Source organism: Schistocerca gregaria, chromosome 11 (assembly GCF_023897955.1).
Source record: "Schistocerca gregaria isolate iqSchGreg1 chromosome 11, iqSchGreg1.2, whole genome shotgun sequence".
NCBI lineage: Eukaryota > Metazoa > Arthropoda > Insecta > Orthoptera > Acrididae > Schistocerca > Schistocerca gregaria.
In genome coordinates, this window is record NC_064930.1 from 91,434,040 (window position 1) to 91,461,765 (window position 27,726).

Here is a 27,726-nt window from a genome sequence, read left to right on the forward strand (position 1 = left end):
CACCTATATGAATATCAAGAGCTCAAATGGAAAACCAGTCCTAAGCAAAGAAGGGAAAGCAGAAAGTAGGAACAGTATACAGAGGGACTACACAAGGGGATATGCTTGAGAACAAATTATGGTAATGGGAGAGGACATAGATGAAGGTGAGATGGGAGATATGATACTGCATGAAGAGTCTGACAGAGTACTGGAAGACCCAACTGGAAACAAGGTCCAGGAGTGGACAACATTCCTTAGAACTAGTGATAGCCCTGGGTGAGCCAGCCATGACAACTCTCTTCCATTTGGTTAAAAGATGTATCAGACAGACAAAAAACCCTCAGACTTTAAGAAGAATATAATAATTCCAATCCCAAACAAAGAAGCTGTTGACAGGTGTGAAAGTTGTCGAACTACCGGTTCAATAAGTCTCAGCTGCAAAACACTAACACAAATTCTTTACAGGCAAGTAGAAAATCTGGTAGAAGCTGACGTCAGTGAAGATCAGTCTGGATTATGTAGAAATGTTGCAACACGAAAGGCATACTGCCCCTACGACTTACCTTATAAGATAGGATAAGGAAAGGCAAACCTACATATCTATCATTTGTAGACTTCGAGAAAGCTTTTGACAATGTTTACTAGAATACGCAGGGGTAAAATACAGGGACCAAAAGGCTATTTACTATTTGTACAGAAACCAAATGGCAGTTATAAGTTTCGAGGGGTACAAAAGGGAAAGAGTGATTGAGAAGGGAGTGAGACAGGGTTGTAGCCTACCCCTGATCTTATTCAGTCTCTATATTGAGCAAGCAGTAAAGGAAACAAAAGACAAATTTGGAGTAGGAATGAAAATCCATGGAGAAAAAATAATAACTCTGACGTTTTCTGACAACAATGTTATTCTGTCAGAGACAACAAAGGACCTGGAAGAGCAGTTGAGCATAATGGACAGTGTCTTCAAAGGACGATATAAGATGAACATCAGTCTCTGGACTGATGAAGGTATCTTAGGTCTCCAGCCAGGTGGTAGCATTGATATCTCGCGACGTTTCAGGAAGTGTCATACTACCCATCTTCTGGCCAAGTCTCTGGACTGAAACCGACAACATCAACAACATCGACAACAATTAGTGCTTATAATAATCCTGTACTAGTCGTAAAGAAAACTTCAGGCTATGCCCATCTTGTTCTTGATGTTAGGATTTTAAATGAACACATCGAAACAGAAAGAGACAGGCCTGTCACCATAGATGAGTTATTAGCTAAATTTGTAAAAGCTACGTATTTTACCTTAATGGATTCAGCATCTGGTTTTTGGCAAATAAAATGAAGTGAGTAACCTGAACTATACAGGTATACTACATTTTTGTGTGATGGAAGATCTTACCAGATTCAAGTACTCCTAGTTAGAGGAAATATTTTAATATCAGAGCACGAGGTCAAAGTTTACAGAGAGGGATGCTTCAGGTACTCAGTGAACATTTAGGTTATCCTTTTGGATTCAAGCAACTAGGAAGAACATGTAAGATTTGGTTAAAACCCTAAACAAGTTTTGAGGAAATGGTATCACTATCAAAGTATGTAAGTCACATTTCAGTAGACAAGAAGTTCAGACGACTTCTTGTAAGAGTGAACAGTATTAAACCTGACCCTAAAACAATTAGAGCAATCAAGGAGTGTTCAGAACCAAGAAACATAAAATAGCTACATTCGTTTCTAAGTTTAGCCGGCTCTTATAGAAAGTATAGACAAAGGCAAGAAATGAACCAACTGTGTGTTCTGAGTAGGGAACGATGATGCAGCCATAGCTTTCCAGGATGCACTGGTTAAGGCTCCGATTTTAAAACACCCAGGGCCGAGTGAACCTTTTAAACTAGCTTCCAATGCCTCAAAATATGGTATAGCCACACAGTTAGCTCAGATTGAATTGAAACAGGAACTTGGTGAACACAGAACTATTTCTTTTGCAAATAGGAGCTTGGATAAATATAAGTTACATTACACAGTCACTGAAAAAGTTACTTGGCATTGTATGGACTGTAGAAGGATTTGAACATTATTTGGGGCTCTAAGTGGAAAGTCTGTACGCATCAGGTCAGGGACACAAGGTGTGTCGAAACCAGAAGCGTAACGGGCTTTGTTGGAAAAGGTAGCACATTTGACAGTGGGCAATACGCAGTTGAGGAGTGAATTAACATTTAGAAGTGAGCAGGAAACGACATCTGATCAGTCGTTTGCCTAGGGTGCTGGATACTGATCCCGCTGCCATGAGTTTGATTATTCCGTCTTCTGGCAAGGCATTTGAGGATGTGGTTCAAAATTGCTCTGAGCACTATGGGACTCAACTGCTGTGGTCATTAGTCCCCTAGAACTTAGAACTACTTTAACCTAACTAACCTAAGGACATCACACACATCCATGCCCGAGGCAGGATTCGAACCTGCGACCGTAGCAGTCGCAAGGTTCCGGACTGCGCGCCTACAACTGCGAGACCACCGCGGCCGGCATTTGAGGATGTGTGTTTTCTTGTATGGAGAACTTGGAAACTTCAGCTGTGATGAATGGTTGATTTGATGAACAGTTGTTACATGTAGCGGAGATTAGATTAACAGGTGAAGCGAAGGCATGTGTAAGGTGTTATGGGCCTTAAGGAAGGCAGGAAAGTTAAAGCAGTTGAAGGAGGGGCTTTTACAGACGTACAACAAACAGAAAATCACACGGTACTGTAGGGAGAGGTTGAATACAATGAGGAAGAGGCAGGGGGAGACGGTAGGGAAATTTGCTGACAGAATAAGAGAAATTAACGAGTATACTTACTCCTTGGGTCAGAGCGATGGAGCGAATGGTGTTCTGTTGCAGGAGGCCGAGCAAAAGGCACTTGATGTATTTTTGGAGGGGCTACCTGTGCATATGTCGCGGAAAGTGCGTGAAGGGACTCCAGAAAATTTGTATTCTGTCATTCAGCTAGCATTTCGGTGTGGGGAAATAGATGTGGAAGAAGCAAGCAGTGGGCTGCCAGCGAACGACGCTGAGGCAGGGATGGAGACCATTGAGTCGACTGCCGGCGCATCTTGACTTCGTCACAACTGCCCGGTCATACAAGGCTGACACACAGCAGTGCGTTGCACGGGTCACTGAGGCAGCCTTTCTGCGTCAAGCCGTTTCACAGTTAACAAAGTGGTGTCCTCAGCATTGCAGGATCTGGTGATGCAGACAGAGAGGAACGGGGGAACTGTAGCTAAAAATAATAAATCACTTGGGAAACTCGGACGAGTTATAATACATCGCATCCTGGCAGTTTCCATCCTCATTTAGCATTCCTTTACAGAAACTATATATTCCCCAAAGTACTGAACTACAGTTAATGGCATTCATACACTATGGATATGGACATTTTGGAATATGTATATCACATATGAATTTTAAAGGTTTGTGAAAAAAGTCACACATGTGATACGAAATTGCCAGGCCTGTCAGAAAATAATAGAATGTAATAAGGGCATACATAGTCTATACAACGTATCCGGCTATACCAAATGATTTGCATGATTTGACAATATTGAATTTTTACTGGCCTTTGCCAACTAGTAGAGGTGGAGTTACGTATATTTGTGTACTGGTTAAATGTTCGTCGAAATATGTAACTTTATAGTCAATCAAACACGCCAAAACAAGGCATAATTATTTTGCCAATGTCGGGAAACCAGCCTTTTAATCAATGATGGTCCATATTTAATAAGCTATAACTTTAAGGAATTCTTGGTATTGAGAGAAATATATCACATAACCATATCTAAATATAACCCAAAATCCAACCGTTGCAAACATATCATAAAAGAAATTGGTAGGTTTTGTAGGACACACTGTTCGAGCAGACATACAACTAGGTCACAGAAAATATCAGAGTTCCTAGTAACACTTAATGAACTTCCACATTTGTTTACTGGTTTATCTCCCATAGAAATACTGCAAGATAAATTCATAGATGAGCCACTGTTAAATTGTGTACATGGCCATATAATGGCAATAATGTGCATCGAGACAACTTAGATGTTGAAGTAAAAGAAAACTTACAATGAGCAGCAGAAAAACACATGCAGAAATATAATTAAAAAGCTAATACACCTAATTTTCATGTGGATGACGTGGTACTGGTTAAGGAAGTACACTATACCTCAAATTTGAAGAAAGAAACAGCCAATTATTTCCCTAATTTTAGTGGTCCTTATGAAGTTTTAAATGTTCCACATCCCAAAGCAGTTTGGTGGGTCAAGAAAAGGGATCACGTAACATCTGCATGTTAAAGTGGTATATGAGAAAGAAACCCAATAACAACAACAATTGTTCTAAATGGTGAAAGTGTGTAAACAAATACTGTTAATTGTTATTTAATCAGCTGCTAAGTATTCTTTTAGAGTAAGATTGCTGACCAAGGGGGCAGGTTACTTACCATCACAAGGTAAAAACAAAGAGTGGATTTGTGAAATATTTTTAGGGGAACTTAATGTGGGTAGTGATATCACATCTATCGAGTTTTGACCGATAAATACGCTGATCACAGAAATTATACTGATTTTTGATGATGACTTCAGGTGAATATACTTTCTTATTCCATTGCATTTCATAGGTGTTCGTTAGGATCAAGTTTTGGGGTGTCTGCTATGGTGAAGCTGTGGCAAGTCCATTCTGTCGGGAATGCCAAACAATATCTCCCTCCAGCAGATGAGTCCATGGCTTGGGAAGTGGTAGGGAAATCCCTCTATTGGCTACTTACTGCCTTCTTATCTTCTTTGATCCTAACATACCTGTAACTCTATTTCCTTTTCTTACTTCTTCATTAAGAGTACCAAATCTATATTTCCTCTGTCTGTACACAAAGGTCCTATCAAAGGATCTCTTCACTTTACTGTCTATATAGTAAAATTTATAGCCTACAACAGTAGGATTGCACTGGCAGGGATTTCATGTATGATGAGAATGGACAAACTGGACTGCCCTCAGAAGAGGAAACAGAAGTATGAAAGCGTTTAACAGGACAGTTTCCTACTCTCTTGACGCAAAGGACATGGACCCAAGTGATGCAATTTGGTTTAGACATGTTTTTGAGTGGAAAAAGGATATCAATGAAATAATGAATGACACACTAAATGATCCACATAAATTATGTTAAAAGAACTTGGTGGATTAAAATAGGAAGTATTATCGATGCACATCAGAAACACTTGTGGGAGAGAAATGCAAAGGAAAATAATTATTGATACTGTGGGGCAAAGAACACAGAGACATAAGAAAAAAAAGTAGAAATCAGAACAGAGTAAAATTCAACCAAACTATAAACATACCTCTTCATTCCTGATCAATAAACTTGTTGAAAATGCTGATCAGTACTGTCTGACAAAAATAAAGTTTACAAAGAATGTGGACTCTGGAGTGATTGGATATTATGTGGCTAGGCAGACCCTGGAGTGACTGAGCTATATCATAGGTTGGGTCAATTCAGAGTAGACGTGGTCTGTACAACTTTTATGAAATAGTTGAGGGTGGGTAACACGCACATACAAATAAAAGTAAGTTGTGCAGTACTTACCCAAAAACAGGGTGATTCAATTATGATGCAATAAGAAAGAGTTGAGTAGGAGTTAGTGGGACAGGTGATCACACTAAAGAAGGGTATATCAAACATAAATAGAAAAGATAATATATATATATATATACCCCCAGGAATAACTTGAAATTTCGAGATATACTTGGTTGTTGAAACACAAAATTGAACTAACTAATGTTCTTGTTCTTAAGTATTAAGAGCCTTTAAATGTTATATACCAATAAAAGGAAACATAAGGCTTGCCATGATAGAATAAATCTCTAAAGTTTTTCTTTAAGGAAAATCTATAACCGTAATAATCACTCAATGTGTACCTGTAGTATCAACAATTCAAGTCAGTTTGTATTTAATGAATATCTCTTGATGGTGTAGCAAAATAATACAACTCTTTCGCTACACCAGAGAAGGCATGCTTGGCAGTGTCGCGGAGTCAGCTGTAGCCTGGCCAGAGGCACAAGTCATGTGAATACCACTGCAAGCACACATTTCCCAACTGTTTCCAATGACACAGGAGGTACAACATCTGCCCAGATTTCGTTCTGGGATGCTGTAGGATATGGCACCATAGCTCGCATAAATTGTGACCAATGTGTGCAGCAATCCGTGGCTACAACCGTCCAGCTTCCTGCAGCGCACAGTGCAACTCCTCCCTAATCACTGAAGTTGTTCAACAGGAGTACATCCTCGCCAGTGGGGCTTGCTTGTAGTCTACAATGGAAGTTACACACTCTATGCATCTCTCAACTCAGCACACTCAGCACAGTTACTGACTGCAGATTCAAAAAAGAGTGCACACAGACAAGCTGCATGAGCCACACCTAATGAGCGATAACCGCTACAAATGAACCACTGACACTACAGTCCCTCAGTACGCACAAGCACTATGTCAACAAAGGTATCTGGACACCTGGCTGAAAACGATTTCTAAGTTCGTCTCGCTCTCCATCGGTAATGCTGGAATTCAATATGGTGTTGGCCCACCCTTAGCCTTGATGACAGCTTCAGCTTCGCACACATACATTCAGTCAGTTGCTGGAAGGTTTCTTGGGTAAAGGCAACCCACTCTTCATGGAGTGCTGCACTGAGGAGAGGTATCGGTGTCGGTCAGTCAGCCCTGGCAAGAAGTCGGCGTTCCAAAACATCCCAAAGGTGATCTATAGAAATTAGGTCAGGACTGTGCAAAGGCACTCCATTACAGGGATGTTACTGTCGTTTAACAGGTGTTCGATCGTGTTTAAGATCCAAGTTTTGTCATGGGATCATTTAGCTGGCGAGAGAGCGTTATGGGGATGCGTTGTGCATTACAGAGAGATTTTCTATTGAAATCTTGGGACAGCACTTTTGCTCATTGACCACGAGGAGAAATGTCGAGAAATTAGAGCCAATACAGAGGCTCACCGAAAACCATTCTTCCCACGCAGTATTCGCGAGTGGAACTGATTTGGAGGGGTCAAACAGTGGTACCGAAAGTACCCTCCGCCACACACCATTAGGCGGCTTGCGGAGAATGATGTAGACGTAGATTATAGGTATGCCCCATCCTGAACAGACACCTCGCTCTACAGAGCAAGTTCACACCTGTTTTACTCATCGCCACATTCCATCTCTGTTCTGTGTTGGGGTCACTCTCTCTCTCTCTCTCTCTCTCACTCTCTCTCTCTCTCTCTCTCTCACTCTCTGCCCTCCTCATCACTCCCCCTAACCCCCTCCCCATCTCCCGGCCCTTACTCAGCCACTCTTCCGTGGCCACCGCGGCTCCGTCCGCTTCCCACGCCTCCGCTGGTGTCCAGATGAGTGTAACGAGCGCCACTTGAGTCTCAGCTGAGGCTCTGAGACGCCTGCCGCTGCCTCGTCAGCCACCTGTGTGCGCGCCAATGCTCCGCTGGTCACGCCTGAGTGCCTGGAGGACGTCCCACACAACAACCCTCACACTATCTCTTTACCGCTCCACTCTGGAGCAGCGCGCGGGAAAAAATCAGCCATTAAATATTTTCGTGCGCGTTCTGATTTGTCTTATGTTATTACAATGGTCATTTCTCCCTATGTAGGTTCCCACAAGACATTTTCGTATTTGCAAGAGAGATTTGGAGAGAAAAGATCTCGTTGCAACACCGTTACATGCGCCCGCGTTCAGTGAAAATAAAGAAAGCAGCAGCCATTCTTTTAACTTCCTTTACGTCCTCCTACGTCAATCCTATCTCGTAGGGACACATACTGCACAACAGCACTGCTGCAGAGGGTGGAAGATGGTATTGTAGGCAGTGTCTTTAGTGCATTTGTTGTACGAGGGTCACTAAATAATTAAAGAGACAAATTGGTCTGAAGAAAAAAGCGTTTATTTTTACAAGACAATCATTTTTCTGATTTCCAACATATACTTGTTCCAAAGGGCTACAAGTTTTTTTTTTTTTTTTTTTTTTTTTTTGTTTGAACCAACTCCCCAGGACTGTAAGGGAGATGAGGCAGAACTTCCTAGACAACTTTGTTGGTGGTTTCAGGGATTAGTTAAGCAGAATGAGGATGTCTGTTGTCTTGCTAGAGAATCACACATGTCCTCTGAGGTCCACGGCGTCTCTCTTTCATGGCTGGCTTCACCTTGTTTAAAAACAAATCCGAGTAGTACTGATTGTTAAAATATGGCGTTTCAGTCTCCGATCGCTATTCTTTATTTTCAATTACCGGTTTCGGGCTACCTGCCCATTTTCAGATCATATATTGCAGTGGTTGGTAACAGTAAAAAGTGCCCTCTACCTATAACAATTGTGCATCTGTTATTTCACCGCATATATTAATGGTGAATATTCTTTTTAATAAAACAATTATTAAGGTAATAACGTATGAATAATCTTTTTTGAGTGACCATGAAACGAAAAATTTACACTAATTTAAAATTTCTTACTAAAGAAACATAAAATATAATTAAAATGTAGATATTCTTTTGAAAATGTGCGTTTCCTCTTCTTCGTTTTGATTGGTGGTGGAGTGGATTTCCCTAACGTCAGAACGTATACAACGCCACACCAACTCCTCTCCCGCCGCACCCAATTCACCTCGCCGCCAGTACGCTGAGGGCCGTGCCGCTGTAGCTGGTTCTTACTGGGGCGTGCTGTTGCTTTCAAGAGTAAGCCTAAAACAGGTCTTGAAAAATCTCATAATAATTCCTGCGCATAAAATCTCTTTGCTCATTAAATAGTAGGCCTGGGGTTTTTCTTTGATAAGCGTTGAGACAGAGACATTTTGGAGATTCATGTAGCACCTCCATTTGTTCATTTATATTACTCAATTCATGTCTACTCTCTTTTACATTTGTTCCAAATGCTGTTCTATTGCTATGACTGCAATGTTCCCTGTACCGAATTTCAAAACTCCGCCCTGTTTGTCCTATATAATAACTGTCACGTTCAGCACATTCAATCTTATATACTCCGGAATTATTGTATTTCATTTGTTTTGTCGTTGCTGGTTTATCTCTTAGTCTATGTGCCATTTGCCCTTCATTCTGAAATGCCACTGCGATGTTTTTTGGAAAGCATTTAGGAATTCTTTCTGACACACGCCCTTTGTATGTCAGGGTGACAAACTTCTTCTTAACTTTAATTTTCCTAGAATCGCTACTGATACCCGCGGATTTGTTTTTGATCTTGTTAAACATACGTGTAACACCTTGTGTCCTGTATCCATTAGCTGCTGCTACTTGCTTAATAATACCTAGTTCTTTCTGCAACTCATCTTCCCGTAGTGGCAACCTGAGGACTCTGTTGCACATTGCATGAAAGTACGCTCTTTTATGCTGTGCCGGGTGGTGCGACGTCGCTTCTATGCTGTTGTCGGAGCAAGTGTCGTTTCTATAGACGCCGAAAACGTGCCTGCCTCCCTCCTTTCTGGAGGTCAAGTCTAAATAGTTAATCGCCCTATTGTTTTCCATTTCCAGGGTGAATTGAATTTTTGGATGCTGCTCGTTTAAAACTTTAGTCATTTCCTCTACGTCTCCCTTTTTTCCTTTGAATAATAAAATAGTGTCGTCAACATAACCTCTGTAATAAATTAACTTCTCCTTTCTGGAAAAGAGCTAAAAACTTTGACCTCAAAGTCATTCATAAAAATTTCAGCTAAAATGCCTGACAGACTGTTTCCCATAGCTAAACCTTCATCTTGAATAAAAGCTTTATCGTTAAAGATAAAACTATTAAAAGTCAATGTGAGCTCTGGCATATTCACGAGTTCGACGATTTCACCCATGCTCATTGACCCATTTTTATCAGGTTTTTCCTTATGATTTACAAAGTTTCCGGTATTGGTACATTAGTGTAGAGGTTCACGACGTCCAAGGAGGCTAGAACAGCATCCTCTGGGATTCCAATGTCCTTCACTTCGTTCGCGAAACACACACTAGTTTTTACGTTGTAAACTTGCTCGTATTTATACGCAGATTTTATCTTACGGTATAAAGCCCTATTCAAGAGCTCATTAACGGCTTCCTTCCCATTACAAATAACACGCATTGGTTTGTTCTCCTTGTGCAATTTTATTTGCGCTCTTGCTTCTGGTGTTCTTGGATTCATCTTTACTAATCTAGCTTTTTCATTTGGAGTGAATAAACATTGTATTGCTTCTATCCTTGCCTTTAAATCTGTCTGAAACTTCTTTGTTAAATCTTTTTTGACTTCTTTAATTCCATTTTCCTGTAAAAACAGCATTGTCTTATTTATTCCTTTTCGTAAATCACAACTGAGGTACTGCCCTTATCTGACTTAATGTCGACTGCGTTGTTAGAATCCAATTTTAAGTTAATTTCTTTCACTAACCTCATCTCACTATATTTACCGTTATGTAAATTTTTCGCGCATTCAATCGCCTCTTTGGCTTTGATAGCGATACATGTCTCCTGGAATTTAGTTAACTTAGCGTCCCTACATGCTACCTTAACTTCTGCGATCATTCTCTTGATGTCTCGATCTTGCAAGCTCGTTTGCGGATTATGCGTAATCCCCTTATCCAAAAGCTTCTGCTCTTCATTAGGAAAGACAATATCTGTTAGGTTAACGGTTCTGTCATAAAACTTATGTACACACTGTATTTTATCTGTTTCCCTCTCTGCCTTTGCTACTGCTCTACATAGATAAGTAATTTTCTTATTGTGTCTCTTTATGATTTCGTCCCTACGTACCTGATTCTTGCTTCAATCTCATATTCAGTTTGTCTAAACTGCAGTGGCGACAATAGGTTACCTAACTTCATATGTAAGTCGTACGCAAGCTTATTGAGTTCGTCTTTCTCGATGTACCCTGATTTGATCTCCTGTCTTATCCATGACTGTACTGCTCTTTTCTTAACTTTTGTGGCTGAGATACTGCTGTTATTTATCTTTACTCTTGCGTACTTCGGTACAACACCTAATTGCAAGCAGTTCTTGTTGAAATATATTTTTAAATTAGCTTTCACTATATTAAGCTTAGCTTTAAAAATTGTTTTCACATCTCCCACAGCCTGACTAGGCACAAGTTTATCAAAACTATACATGATTGTCTCACTGGGAATGCCGCTATCGTTCAATAAATAAAATATGGCGTTTCAGTCTTCGATCGCTAGTCTTTGTTTTCAATTACCGGTTTCGGGCTAGCCGCCCATCTTCAGATCATATATTGTAGTTACAGAGTAACTTGTGCGTACAGAACACTCGGTTCGCTGTCATAACTAAAGTAAATTTCAATCTGTTAAAACCTTATATTGCAGTTTTTAAGAGTAACCTGATTGGTAACAGTAAAAAGTGCCCTCTACCTATAACAATTGTGCATCTGTTATTATTTCACCATATATATTAATGGCGAATATAAAACTACAATATATGATTTGAAGATGGGCAGCTAACCCGAAAACGGTAACTGAAAATAAAGAATAGCGATCGAAGACTGAAACGCCATATTTTATTTATTGAACGATCGCGGAATTGCCAATGAGAGAATCATGTCTAGTTTTGTATTGGTTGTTCTTCGAGATAATCACAAAACACTGAGGTCGGCCGCTGTGGCCAAGCGGTTCTAGGCGCTTCAGTCTGCTGCTACGGTCACACGTCCGAAACCTGCCTTGGGCCTGGATGTGTGTAATGTCTTTAGGTTCGTTAGCTTTTAACTAGTTCCAAGTCAGATGTTAAGTCCCATAGTTTTTAGTCGCGACAATTTTTTAACTGCTATACCCGCTTGTAAAACTTTGCACGATTCATACAGCCTTCATCATACACTTAACACATTCCACAGAATATATTAACTATATATTAACTCACTGTCAGCAAGTAAAAAACGAATAACTGAACGTTGTTCGAATAATGTGGACGTTTAAAGCGGACTAGAAATCTTTAAATGTATTTTTGAGGTTATAAACAAAACAATGCTGATACATCAGCTGATCAGGGCTCATCCCAGTAAAGCCAACTCAAGGCCATAAAAGTTCCAAACTCGCCCTAATAACTGCTTTTAACCCAAACCAATTTGTCGCTTTAATTATTGAATGGCCCTCTTATCATGTAAGTGTTTTGCGTCGTCTATATGATCGTTCCACCTTCAGTTGCACGTAATGGTTATTTATAGGTATTAAGTTGAACCGTCAGTCTTTAAATGTGTGTGTTTTTTTCGTGTAACCGACATATAATGGACACCCTTTAGTTGGCATGTGGATGACCTAGCACTTTTCGTTATTTAGGGTGAATCGCCATTTCTATGACCATGCAGATATCATTTGTAAATCGTTTCGGTGTTTGTTTTGATCTGATGACGACTTTACTAGGCGGTAAATGAAAGCATTATCTGTAAACAGCTTAAGATGGCTGTTCAGATTGTCTCCTAAATCATTCATTCAAAAAATGCCTCAAATGGCTCTCAGCACTACGGGACTTAACTGCTGAGGTCATCAGTCCCCTAGAACTTAGAACTACTTAAACCTAACTAACCTAAGGACATCACACACATCCATGCCCTAGGCAGGATTCGAACCTGCGACTGTATCGGTCGCGCGGTTCCAGACTGTAGCGCCTAGAACCGCACAGCCACACCTGCCAGCTCATTCATCCATATCACTTCCCTAGGTGGAGCCAGATCACTTGTGTTCCACTCGATGAATCTCCTTCAATTACTACGGACTGCGACCTTTCTGGCTGGAAATCGTGTATTCTGTATGAAACTTCCCAGCAGATTGAAACTGTACAGACGTATGACACAAGTGACACCCAGGCACCTGACCCGTTCCAACTCTCTCACGATGTCTAATGACTGCTGAGGTCGTTGATATGGAGTACGTGGCAACAGGTGGCACCACAAGGCACCTAATACGCACAACGTATGTTTTCTCAGTGTCCGGATACTTTTGATCACATAGTGTATGTGAACGATACACTGCATCATTTTTTTTCGCGAACTAACACCTAACGAAGAGATGTACTGTTATTTGATGAAGGACAATGCAAGATGACTCATAGCCAGTGCTTATATGAGAGCAGTAAGAAGTGGTTTTGACGATAGGTTAGTTGACTGGACCCCTCGTTCTCCGAACCTAACACTGCGTGATTTTTATCTTTGGTGAATGTTAAAAGACGAGGTGTAAGCTACCAATCCGCGCAAGCTCGAAGAGTTGGAAGATAGAGTTCGGGTGCCCAGTCCAGGAATTTACGCAGTCGAAAGTCGCCGAGTGCTCGCTGATCTGTTCAGGAGATGTCGGCCTGCTCTTGCCAGAGAGGGGCGTCGTTTTGAGCACCTGCTGTAAATAAAGCTTAGCTTAAGCCAATCAAATGACAATGTCTATGCTCAATTTTTCAAAATTTTTGCAGAAGCTGATATGCAGGATCGAAGTTGTTTGGAAGCATCTGTAGCATCGGGAAAGAAACTGAACACGATTTAACCGATGGCTGGACAGAGAATATGCAGCTTTTTCAGATTACAGAGTCTGTGTGTGCAGAGAAAAAAAAAGCGATTCAGCAGCGCAGCGAAAGAAGAAGTTTTTAGGCGAGCACCTTAGTGGACACCGAAGACTGGCACAGGACCGAAAAAGTAATCAACCTTTCCCTTTAAGTGCGTTCGGGCGCATCTTCAAAAAAATGGGGGACTTTCAAAAATTGACTGGTTTATTTAGAACTAAAAAAACCAGGCGTACTACTCTTTTGTTTGCCGGCTGTTTTCGCGACGCACGGATGTACGCTATCGAGAGGGGATGTCAAATTTATTCCATATTTTTTGAGTTTCAGAAGGCTTTCGACGCCGTTCCTCACAAGTGTCTTCTAACCAAACTGCGTGCCTATGGAATATCGTCTCAGTTGTGCGATTGGCTTCGTGATTTCCTGTCAGAAAGATAACACTTCGCAGTAATAGACGGAAAGTCATGGAGTAAAACAGAAGTAATATCCGGCGTCCCCCAGGGAAATGTTATACGCCCTCTATTGTTCCTGATATATATTAACGACATATCTGTAGCCCTCTTACATTGTTTGCAGATGATGCTATCATTTACAGTCCTGTAACGTCATCAGATGACCAAAACGAATTGCAAGATGATTTACATGTGGTATCTGTATGGTGCGAAAAGCGGCAATTGAGCCTGAATAAAGAAAAGTGTGGAACTATTCACACGAGTACTAAAATATATCCGCTATATTTCGATTACGCGGTAAGTCACACAAACCTGAAGGCTGTAAATTCAACTAAATGCTTAGGCATTACGATTACAGATAACCTGAATTGGAACGATCACATACATAATGTTATAAGCAGAGCAAACCAAAGACTGAGATTCATTGGCACAACACTTAAAAGGTGCAACAGGTGTACTAAATAAAGACATTGCTTACAACACGCTTGTTCGCCCTATTCTGGAGTATTCAAATGGTTGAAATGCCTCAGAGCATTATGGGACTTAACATCAGTCCCCTAGAACATAGAACTACTTAAACCTATCCAACCTAAGGACATCATACAGATCCATGCCTGAGGCAGGATACGAACCCGCGACCGTAGCAGTCGCGCGGTTCCGGACTGAAGCCCTTAGAAGCGCTCGGCTATCGCAGCCGGATTCTGGACTATTGCTGGTCGGTGTGTGATACGCATCTCATTGCACTGACGGATGACATCGGAAAAGTTCAAAGAAGGGCAGCTCGTTTTGTATTATTGCGAAACAGAGGAGATAGTGCCAGAGACATTACACGTGAATTGGAGTGCGACTCATTAAAACAAAGGCGTTTTTCGTTGCGACGGAATCTTCTCATGAAATTGGAAACACCAGTTTTCTCCTCTGACTCCGAAAACATTTTATGGGCACGCACCGACATACGGACAAATGACCATGTCGATAAAGTAAGAGAAATCATTGCTCGCACAGAAAAATTTAAGTTTTCGTTTTTGCCTCGAGGCCTTTCGAGAGTGGAACGGTTGAGAGACAGCCTGAAAGTGGTTCATTGAACCCTCTGTCAGCCGCTTTATTATGAATAGCAGAGCAGTCATGTGGATTTAGATGTAGATGTGTCTAAATTGGCTTGAGGGTACGGTTGGGAATTAAAAAGAGTCTGGAAAGAGATAAAAGTGAGTGGACGTGAAAGTAGCGCTCACGGTAAATAGTGCTACCGGTAACTAGAGAAGCGCACGGTGGAAAATGCGGTACATAGCATTTCAGCCATTGTCAACCTTCTAGACCAAAACATTGTGAGAGAAGAGCAACACCTGGCCAAAGTGTCACATCGCATAATCGAAGCGATTTCTCCCCTCGCAGAAAGAGGTTTACCTTCGAATCACGTGTTTTTCTACTTGTTGCGGCACTTTATAATCTTTCTTAACTGCCCTCTCATAACTCGATCAAAATTTTTAAGACGTCCCAAAAAATTGTCACTTCGACTATCACCCTGAGATAGTCGAAACGATAATTCTTTGGGCGTCTTAACGAATTTGTTGAAATACCTGGAGACTTTGTTCGACAGACTATTTAAACGGATGTGAAACGTAATAACTAACTTCGTCTTACGGCGCAGGCGACTTCCGATGAAGTGAAAACAGAGTAAAATGTTTTTATATTGCACTACGTTGACTTTTCTAAAGAAAATCAATACAGAATTATAGACCGTTTTCTCGACTTCGTTGACTGTGGCAAGAAGACTACTCAGTCAATCCCTAAGATGATTTGCGACGAGCTGAAACGTTATGGCTTGCATTTTTGAGACTGCCGTGTACAGGTTTATGACACAGGAGCTGTGTGAGGGGCACCTGTCACGGAGCTCAAGGTCAGACATTTAAAATAATACGCTGGCAATTTTTGCTCCTTGGGGCGCTCACACATTAAAAAAAAAATACGCCGGGGTGGTCAATCATTAAACCTTTGTATAGTCCACGCTGCGGAGAGCTGTGACGATGTAGCCACTTTTCTTCGGAACTGTCTCATAAACATAATTTATTTTCGTTCTAGTCCCCGAATATATGGAATTTTAAAAGGGATTGGTGGAGCGTCCCTTTATGGCCTGTCAGCAACGAGATGGTCTACATCTACATCTACATCTAGATGGATACTCAGCAGGCCACCATACGTTGTGCGATGGAGGGCACTCCGTACCACTGCTGGTACCACCAGTACGACTGCAACGGCGGTAGTCGTTGAAAGTCTGAACGAATGGATCCTGTGCGTTTCTTCTTCTTCCGCATCCGGATGCACCAATTATATCTTCCCTTCCCAGTAATTAGCAACGTAGTTTGCTTTGTCATTGACTTTCAAAATATCATCTTTAGTGCATGTTATAGACATATCTGGGCAAATCAGTAGGTGGTCCAAGTCCTGATTGCTCAGTAGTCACACCTGTCGCTACCACTGTAGCCCCATTTAAACAGGTTTGATTTGCACCCAGTCACTCCAGTGCGCAGCCGGTTCAATGACCTGCAAGTTGTAAAAGTTAGTTGAAATCCTGCAGATCCCTCCTCGAGTAGTTCCAATGTGGAGTGTGGCGCCATTTCTGCCCAGAGAGATAGCCGCCTTGCGACGGGCTCGGTGGCGAGCTCTTCAGTAGTTTCAATGAAACTCCTGCGGGATTTCAGCCAGACACCTTTGTTTTCGGTGCATATGCATCGGTTGTCGAGGATCATTCATTTGTTTTGACCTTTCGATCTCGGCAGCTGCTTGTCTGGGGATAGTGGGTGGTGCTACACCTACGATGGGATAAATTTTCTCTTAGGTTTGAGGCATCCTGTGGCAATACCTACAGTTTCGTTTACGGCGACGTCCACTTTCTTAGTGTGAGCAGAGTTCCTCCAAACTGGCGCCACAAATTCCGCTCCAGAGATACTCAGCACCAGACCCGTGGTGCACAAAACGTGAGGCTGAGCTCCTCACGATGAACCTGTTAGATTCCGCAGTATGTTTGTTCCTGGCACAGACCTATTTTTTTAGCGTTGTGCTGCTTAAAAGTAAGTGCTCTGTCCAATGTTACTCCCAGTTATTTTGGGCTGTTTGTATGTTTCAGCTCTATCCTGGAGTTTCCATTTGGCTTCTTTGTTCCTAAGATGGAAGGCGGACACTTGAGATTTACTAGGGTTTGGTTTGAGATTATTGCCGTCGTAATAGGTTGCAAGTTCTGTTAAGGCTCCTGTGCGACTCTCCTCCAGATTTGGCACCTTGCGACTTCGAGCTATTCCCAAAACTGAAATTCAAGTTGAAAGGCCGTCGGTTCAACACTCTAGAGAGGATTGGAGAAGCATCGCTGGTGGTGATAAACACCCTCAAAGAACAGGACTTCCAGAAAACGTTTGATCAGTGGCAGATGCGCTGGGACCGGTGTGTATGTGTGGTTGGGAACTACTGTGAGGGTGATGGTGACCATTAGTCCAAAGGTAAGCATTCAACAGATGGCAGCACCAGTCCAGAAAATTTTAGATAGCACCTCATATTACTCTTGCAGCACATTCCTGGGTAATGAAGATCTTCTTTCTTAAAGATGAGTTACCCCATATGACTTTACTGAATGAAAATAAGCAGAATATGTCAACTTACTGATGCCTCTCTCCCCAAAATTTGCTATAATTCTAAGTGCAAATGTGGGCAAACTAAGATATTTTAGGAGTGCCAAAATGTGTTTTCTCCAATTTAAATTCTCATCAATATGGACACCTAAGAATTTTGAAGTTTCCACCCTATGTATTATTTCTTTACCAGGTGTTACACTTATCACTGATGCAGTAGTTCTAGTCATGGAGAACTGAATATGACATGTCTTTGTGAAATTCAGGGTGAGATCATTCGCAGAAAATGAATCAATACATTTGAGAACTGTGTTCACCATTTCTTCCATTTCTATATGTACACTGGGGGTGATTACAATACTGATGTCATCCGCAAAAAGAGATAATTATGCTTGATTTACATTAGATTGTAGGAAACCAGGGACTCCTAAGATACGACTTGGCAAACAAATGGTAATGAGATGGGGAGCTATTAATATCAATGGGGGCTACTCTGGGAAGAAGATAGAGCTGGCAGAGGCTGCAAGTAAGATGAGGCTGGACGTTTTTGCTGTTAGTGACATTCGGGTAAGGGGTGAGAAAGAAGAGGAAGTGGGAGAATACAAGGTCTACCTGTCAGGAGTCAAAGCAGGGATAGCACAATGGGGTGTAGGGATTTACATCAGGAAAGAAATGGAACCCAGCGTAGTTGCAGTAAGGTATGTAAGCGAACGACTAATGTGGACAGATTTGGCAGTGTCTACCAAGAAAATTAGGATTGTGTCAGTATGTTCACATTGTGAAGGGACAGATCAAGATAAGATGGATAGTTTTGGTGAGGCACTCAGTGATGTAGTTGTTAGAGTAAAGGACAAGGACAGTGTTCTGCTCATGGGTGATTTTTATACCAGGATTGGAAATCGAACAGAAGGGTATGAAAAAGTTATGGGTAAATTTGGAGAGGATATGGAGGCCAACAGGAACGGGAAACAATTCTTGGATTTCTGTGCCAGTATGGGCTTAGTAATCGCAAACTCCTTTTTTAAACATAAGAACATTCACCAGTATAATTGGGAAGGCAGGGGAACCAGATCTGTCATTGACTATATAACAACATATCAGGAATTCAGGAAGGCTGTGAGGGACACACGTGTATTCAGGGGATTCTTTGATGACACTGATCATTATTTAATCTGCAGTGAAATTGGGATTGTGCGGCCAAAAATGCAGGAAGTCAGGTCCATATGTAGGAGGATAAGAATGGGGAAACTTCAGGATAAGGAAATCAGGCACAAGTACATAACAGCGATCTCAGAAAGGTACCAGTTAGTTGAATGTAGTCAATTACAGTCACTGGAAAAGGAATGCACAAGGTACAGGGACGCAGCACTAGAAGTGGCTAAAGAATGTCTTGGAACAGTAGTGTGTAAAAGTAGGATGAAGCAAACAGCTTGATGGAATGACACAGTCAAAGCAGCCTGTAAAAGGAAAAAGAAGGCGTATCAAAAATGGCTACATACTAGAACCCAGGTAGACAGAGAAAGTTATATTGAAGAAAGAAACAAAGCCAAACAGATAATTGCAGCATCCAAGAAGAAATCTTGGGAAGACTTTGGAAACAGGTTGGAGACTATGGGTCAAGCTGCTGGAAAACCATTCTGGAGTGTAATTAGCAGTCTTCGAATGGGAGGTAAGAAGGAAATGACAAGTATTTTGCACAGGTCAGGAAAACTGCTGGTGAATCCTGTGGATGCCTTGGGCAGATGGAGGGAATACTTTGAAGAGTTGCTCAATGTAGGTGAAAATACGATCAGTAATGTTTCAGATTTCGAGGAACAATGGGATAGGAATTAGGATGGAAATAAAATCACATTTGAGGAAGTGGAGAAAATGGTCAATAGATTGCAGTGCAATAAAGCAGCTGGGGTGGATGAAATTAAGTCGGTACTCATCGAATACAGTGGAACGTCGGGTCTTAAATGGCTACACAGGTTAATTGAAATGGCCTGGGAGTCGGGACAGGTTCCATCAGACTGGACAAAAGCAATAATCACACCAATCTTTAAAAATGGGAACAGAAAAGATTGTAAGAACTACAGAGGTATCTCTTTAATCAGCGTTGTGGGTAAAATCTTCTCAGGTATTGTTGAAAGGAAAGTGCGAGTATTAGTTGAGGACCTATTGGATGAAAATCAGTGTGGGTTTAGGCCTCTTAGAGGTTGTCAGGACCAGATCTTTAGCTTACGGCTAATAATGGAGAAGTGTTATGAGTGGAACAGGGAATTGTATCTATGCTTTATAGATCTAGAAAAGGCATATGATCGGGTTCCTAGGAGGACGTTATTGTCGGTTCTACGAGATTATGGAATAGGAGGCAAACTTTTGCAAGCAATTAAAGGTCCTTACATGGATAGTCAGACAGCAGTTAGAGTTGACGGTAAATTGAGTTCATGGTTCAGAGTAGTTTCACGGGTAAGACAAGGATGCAACTTGTCTCCACTGTTGTTCATATTATTTATGGATCATATGTTGAAAACAATAGACTGGCTGGGTGAGATTAAGATATGTGAACACAAAATAAGCAGTCTTGCATATGTGGATGACTTAGTTGTGATGGCAGATTCGATTGAAAGTTTGCAAAGTAATATTTCAGAGCTAGATCAGAAATGTAAGGACTATGGTATGAAGTTTAGCACCTCCAAAACGAAAGTAATGTCAGTGGGAAAGAAATATAAACGGATTGAGTGCCAAATAGGAGGAACAAAGTTAAAACAGCTGGACAGTTTCAAGTACTTAGGATGCATATTCTCACAGGATGGCAACATAGTGAAAGAACTGGAAGTGAGGTGTAGCAAAGCTAATGCAGTGAGCGCTCAGCTACGATCTACTCTCTTCTGCAAGAAGGAAATCAGTACCAAGACTAAGTTATCCGTGCACTTTTCAATCATTCGACCAACTTTGTTGTATGGGAGCGAAAACTGGGTGGATTCAGAATACCTTATCAACAAGGTTGAGGTTACGGATATGAAAGTAGCTATGATGATTGCAGGTACTAGTAGGTGGGAACAATGGCAGGAGGGTGTCCACAATGAGGAAATCAAAGAAAAACTGGGAATGAACTCTATAGATGTAGCAGTCAGGATGAACAGGCTTAGATGGTGGGGTCATGTTACACACATGGGAGAAGCAAGGTTACCCAAGAGACTCATGGGTTCAGCAGTAGAGGGTAGGAGGAGTCGAGGCAGACCAAGGAGAAGGTACCTGGATTCGGTTAAGAAAGATTTTGAACTAACAGGTTTAACATCAGAAGAGGCACCCATGTTTGCACTGAATAGGGGATCATGGAGGAATTTTATAAGGGGGCTATGCTCCAGACTGAACACTGCAAGGCTATGCTGCAGACTGAACGCTGAAAGGCATAATCAGTCTTAAATGATGATGATGATGATGTAGGTCATTTACATATATGAGAAACAGTAGTGGACCTAAGACTGAGCCTTGGGGAACCCCATACGTGATTCTTCCCCAATCAGAATTGTATCCCTGAATTCTGTTGGTTGAATTACTACCAAGTACAACTCTCTGCATTCATTTGGTTAGATATGACATGATCCATTGGTAGGCTATACCATCAATCCCATAAAGCTTCAATTTATCTAGGAATAGACTATGACTCATACCATCAAATGGTTTGGATAGGTCACATAAAATACGTAACATTGCTATTTTGTTATTTAGTGCTTGTAATATCTGGTGTGTTAACATGTAAATGGCATTATCAGTAGAGCAACCCTTCTGGAACCCAAACTGTGATTTGTTGTGGATATTGTTGTTGCCAAGGTGAGATAGTTTTCCAGGACACATCTCCTCAAAAATTTTAGAAAATGATGTCAGCAGTTAAATAGGTCGGTAGCTACTGACGTTTCTCTTATCATCTTTCTTAAAGAGAGGATTAACGATGGCATATTTTAGTCTCTCTAGAAAAATGCATTGAGTCAGTGATGCATTACATAATTTGGACAATACCAGACTAATTGAATGGGAAAAATTCTTTAGTATTCTATCGGAAACATCATCAAAACCAGAAGAGCTTTTATTATTGAGAGAATGTATGAACCCCTTAATTCAGTTCAAAAATTATGGAAGGCTGAACCTATCATTTTCCTTATACTCACGTGTTTGAAATGTCAGTTCAAAATGTACCCTTCCCGATACGTACCCCCTGTCCCCTTCCAACGCTGTGTATTGTCTCTACTCGTCTGTATTTCTCATTTCCACTGTCTCCTCTGTTTTGTTTCCACTGTTTCTATCTCCATCCATCTCTCTATCAGTCTTATTACCGCAGTCTCTCACTGACCATCAATATCTCGCTCTCTTTGGTCCCATCTGTTATTACCTTCATAGAACTGAGTTTCTCTTTCACTGCCATGTTCTGTTTCTCACCATCAATTATCTCATTGCTCTTTGTCACTCACTGAAACTGTCTCCTCTCTTTTCTGTGCGCAATGTCTCTCTGCTACTCTGTTTCAACGCAAAAACCGCGAGAGTGTTCTCATGCCAAAGAGTTTGATGAGGAACATGGGTGATGCAGCTGGCTCCCCACTCCCTGTCAAAGTCTTTTAAAAGGGAACATATTCGGCTATATTTGTGCTCTGACAGGAACTTTCTTCTGCTGGTCTGTAAGACGGTGTCCTGCTCATACAGAAGGGAATTCTGCAGGTCAGTACAATATGGAAAGGTTATTTATGTACTTCTCCTCATTTATATACTTTGATGCATATAAACTATAAGTAAGTACTCTTAATATAATGTTTATATACAGTTGCTTGCTTTAAATTTTTTTATGCATTGCTCGCTAACCATAGTTAATCGAAAATGTCCAGCTTATGATTTATGTGTTAAAGTAAAAACGTTACTAGAAATATTTTATCGAATTTGTTAACTTTTGAATACATATAATGTTTTAAGCTTTTGTCAGACTTGTTAAGACCTTTTTTAGCTCACTCGTTTGTCGCTGAAGTATCACCTAGGGGCATGAAGTCCCTACTGTTCATGGACAGGGTGTCATATATTCTTATTATTGAAGAAATGGTGACTAAAATTTTAATTTGCATACTTGCAGAACCAATTCATCTATCCAGACCATCACTTAGAAATTCCAAAACTGCATCAGGATCCACTGTAAGTACTACGACAGTTAGGTGGGAGGTGAGAAAACTTGGATTTCAGGGTCGAGCGGCTGCTCATAAGCCACACATCACGCAGGGAAATGCCAAACGACGCCTCGCTTGGTGTAAGAGGCATAAAAATTGCACAACTGAACAATGGACAAACGTTGTGTGGAGTGACGAATCACGGTACACGATACGGCGATCCGATGACAGGGTGTGGGTATGGCAATGCCCGCTGAACATAATCTGCCAGCGTGTGTAGTGCCGACAGTAAAATTCTGAGGCGGTGATGTTATCGTGTGGTCGTGTTTTTCATGGAGGGGGCTTGCACCCTTGTTGTTTTCCGCGGAACTATCACACCACTATTGATGTCTAAACAACGTTTCTTGCATCCCATTCTTGAAGAGAACTTTGGGCATAGCGACAATTTTTCAACATGATCAAGCATTTATTCACAGTGGACGGCCTGTGCCGGATTGGTAACACAACAATAACACCCCTGTAATGGACTGGCCTGCACAGAGTCCTGACCTGAATCCTATAGAATACTTTTGGGATGTTTTGGAACGCCGACTTCGTGGCAGGCCTCACCGGCCGACATCGAAACCTGTCCTCAGTGCAGCACTCTGTGAAGAATGAGCTGCCACTACCCAAGAAACCTTTCAGGGCGTGATTGAACGTATTCCTGCTTGAGTGGAACCTGTCATCAAGGCTAAGGGTGGGTCAACACCACGAACTTGTTAGTCATTTTCAGCCAGGTGTCCGGAGAGTTTTGATTACATAGCGTACAATAGTTTAACGTAATCTTACATCCATGACGATCATTTTGTGGCCTCTCAAGACATAAAGTACGGGAGGTTAAATGATAATTCGAGTCAGCACTCAGTTGCCGCTATTAAGTTCCCTAAGCACTTAGTTTCACCCAGCACCATGCTTGGAAGTGCCTGCTGACACGTCCTTACCCGTCTAAGGCTCGTTTAGCTGGCGAAACCCGCTGCTATTCTCAAGACACCCTCCCACTCCACATTTTTGCATCAGTATATATATATATATATATATATATATATATATATATATAACCACAGGCACATAGACACAGGCAACAGAGCATGCACAATGTCGGCACTAGTACAGTGTATATCCACCTTTTGTAGCAATGCAGGCTGCTATTCTCCCATGGAGACGATCGTAGAGATGCTGGATGTAGTCCTGTGGAACGGCTTGCCATGCCATTTCCACCTGGCGCCTCAGTTGGACCAGCGTTCGTGCTGGACGTGCAGACTGCGTGAGACGACGCTTCATCCAGTCCTAAACATTCTCAATGGGGGACAGATCCGGAGATCTTGCTGGCAAGGGTAGTTGACTTACACCTTCTAGAGCACGTTGGGTGGCACAGCATACATGCGGACGTGCATTGTCCTGTTGGAACAGCAAGTTCCCTTGCCGGTCTAGGAATGGTAGAACGATGGGTTCGATGACGGTTTGGATGTACCGTGCACTATTCAGTGTACCCTCGACGATCACCAGAGGTGTACGGCCAGTGTGGGAGATCGCTCCCCACACCATGATGCCGGGTGTTGGCCCTGTGTACCTCGGTCGTATGCAGTCCTGATTGTGGCGCTCACCTGCACGGCGCCAAACACGCATACGACCATCATTGGCACCAAGGCAGAAGCGACTCTCATCGCTGAAGACGACACGTCTCCATTCGTCCCTCCATTCACGCCTGTCGCGACACCACTGGAGGCGGGCTGCACGATGTTGGGGCGTGAGCGGAAGACGGCCTAACGGTGTGCGGGACCGTAGCCCAGCTTCATGGAGACGGTTGCGAATGGTCCTCGCCGATACCCCAGGAGCAACAGTGTCCCTAATTTGCTGGGAAGTGGCGGTGCGGTCCCCTACGGCACTGCGTAGGATCCTACGGTCTTGGCGTGCATCCGTGCGTCGCTGCGGTCCGGTCCCAGGTCGACGGGCACGTGCACCTTCCGCCGACCACTGGCGAGAACATCGATGTACTGTGGAGACCTCACGCCCCACGTGTTGAGCAATTCGGCGGTACGTCCACCCGGCCTCCCGCATGCCCACTATACGCCCTCACTCAAAGTCCGTAAACTGCACATACGGTTCACGTCCACGCTGTCGCGTCATGCTACCAGTGTTAAAGACTGCGATGGAGCTCCGTATGCCACGGCAAACTGCCTGACACTGACGGCGGCGGTGCACAAATGCTGCGCAGCTAGCGCCATTCGACGGCCAACACCGTGGTTCCTGGTGTGTCCGCTGTGCCGTGCGTGTGATCATTGCAAAAGTTGAAGTAATATGTCTTGTAAAGCGATAAAGATCCTAGTCGGACTGAAACATTGATTTACGCACGTTAAAGTGTGCAGAAAGTAAATTTACTAATTTATCCATAAAATTACAGGTTCTTCGGCAATCTGGAAATCTTACGAAGATATCCCGGCATTATGTTCTGCAGAACTAGTATTTGGCTCATCTGCATTTTAATGGCGGTAGTCATAGCTACCGACTTCAGTGACCCAGATTACAACACCACAGGTAACATTTTATTTGACGGAAGTGTCACTATAGCTATGAGCAATAATTTTACAGTGGCTGATTAAATATATGTTCTATTTCTCCGCTGAGATTTTATCAATTTCTTTTTCAGAATACGATCCAGAGGTCACAGTCGATCATTTAAAAACTGACGAATTACGTAAGTACCGGTACTGCTTTTCCATTATTCGTAGATCCGTCGAAGGGGGGGGCATATTATTTTGACGGCCAACTCAGCTCTGTGTTTTCATTTACAAACCCTTACGGAGCTGAAGAGGGAAATGGGCTTGTAGTTTACTACCCCGACTGGGGCTCCCTTTGTCCTCTCTTGCCTTGTGGGTCAATAAATTGTTCATCACATATTGTAATCTTACCCTCCCACACATCACTATTAAATTTTTCTTAGTGGACTCATTAGTTTGAGAAACTTCGAAAGAAGTAAGATATACAAAAGAAGAACTTTTTACTTATGTTAATTTTCTCTTGTTGTTGGCTTCAGTTTTTGCGTCTAGGATACATTCTTCAGGCTGAAATTTTGATTTTACTTCCTTGGTTCCTGATGACGGAATAACAGATGAAGATTTCTTGAATTTTATTCTTAGTCTCATTTTTCAATACTACACCGTCTTTACAATTTCCAATTAATAATCCAAATTACGTTGTTAGTGCCGATCATAAAAGAAATACGTGTGCCTCCATCACAGACATACCCACTACTCCTCAAATTTGGCAGTACTCACAATATTCCAAAGAGTTTACAAAGCAATAGAGTCTACAAACTTTCTTGTCAAAGGAATAATCATCACTAATTTATAACATTATTTAATAAATGAATCCAGAAATAAATTTAATAATTAGCATTAGATTGCACAATTAATAATATGAATTTTAGGTATGCCACATATTTCATAATTTCAAATATTTCTAAAAGAAATTTTAAAGGTGCATGCAGAGTGTAACAGATTTATATCTTTTTATGCATTTTAGCCTGACGTCATAAGAAATTCATTTATTTAAACAGCTGAGATACAGTTCACCTATAGAAGTTGCTTGGTATCGAGTATTTCTATACAAAAAGGTTATGTTAGAAACGGGTGTCCCATTACCATGGACAAGTGGCATATGGGATCGTGATTTACTTAAGCAAGAAACCAACTAAGTGATCGAACCCAAAGGAACAAAAAGTACCAAGTAAACACAAGAGATACTCGAAGATACGGCCGACCTTGTAGCGACGTATTATTTACTCAGATTCACTGGCCATCACCTTTGATAGCTTCCAGATTAATGAAACACTCTCTGAGGCAAAGGGTAGGAGACAATTTTAAACGCGACTGTGTTCAGCAAACTATGTATCTATTAGAAAGTTTGATAGACGTAGGAAACGATATTCCACTTTATTTCCTTACTTGAATATAGCATGGGAGTTCTGGACAGATATCCTCTTCATCACCTTTGATAGCTTCCAGATTAATGAAACACTCTCTGAGGCAAAGGGTAGGAGACAATTTTAAACGCGACTGTGTTCAGCAAACTATGTATCTATTAGAAAGTTTGATAGACGTAGGAAACGATATTCCACTTTATTTCCTTACTTGAATATAGCATGGGAGTTCTGGACAGATATCCTCTTCGTTCGTCTGGGATAAAGATCTACATTAGGGTGAACGTTCGATTATCCACTCACATGGGGATCACAGAGACACGGATCTCAACAACGCCTCTTCTCAAACGGCAGTAAATGCCAAGGGACTATTTGTCTGTTGAAGGTATTTTTGTTCTGTCGTTGCGACTACAAAAATGCGTGCATATAAATGCGTAGTGAAAAACATAAGAAATGTATAGTGCTGTAGAACATCTAAAAATTAGACCGAAATTATCAGTATCTAACGCGGATAAACAACGATGTGTTAGCAGACGGCATTTCCAGATGTAAGCTTCTTAACGTACTGTTTTTCAATGTAAGGGCAAATAGCAGTGTAAATAGCTTAATTACAGACCACTGATGATGCTTTACCTCAATGAAGCGAAACGTGTCCGGTGAAGAAAATCACGCAACAACAGAACAAAAATACTCTCAAGAGTTTAATGCAACTATGGACTCTATGGCCACAGAAATGAAGAATTATTGCTTTGGTATGATGCCTAGTAGGATTCCATAGACAAGTGGGCCTGAGGTACTTTCAGTAAGGGCAGTTTACAGAGTTGGAATGGCCAGCGACTGCATGGCATGCGAAACCACACAAGGAAAAAAAAATCATAAAATTCGATCAACAATGAATTTTGCATAAACGAAACTGGTACAACAGCTGGCCAGCTGCACTTGAAACAGAACTAGCGCGTAATTAATAACCAGTTTCATAGCGTCCAAGCCCCTTATTACAAGGTTACGCTACAAAGTCAATTCATAATTGTAAGCTCCACACAAAAGAATTATTCACACGCAATAGAGAAAACC

General features: G+C 41.7%; 1 protein-coding gene across 1 annotated transcript in view; it reads left to right on the plus strand.

Annotated features, from left to right (window-relative positions):
• The window catches only part of LOC126294953 (ankyrin repeat domain-containing protein 65-like), a 110,428-nt gene that overhangs the window by 9,897 nt on the left and 72,805 nt on the right, over window positions 1-27,726 (plus strand). The window contains exons 2-3 of the mRNA XM_049987173.1: window positions 25,135-25,268; window positions 25,381-25,428. Of these exons, the coding sequence (XP_049843130.1) occupies window positions 25,178-25,268; window positions 25,381-25,428 (139 nt within the window). The 5' untranslated portion in view covers window positions 25,135-25,177. The remainder of the gene's footprint in view (window positions 1-25,134; window positions 25,269-25,380; window positions 25,429-27,726) is intronic.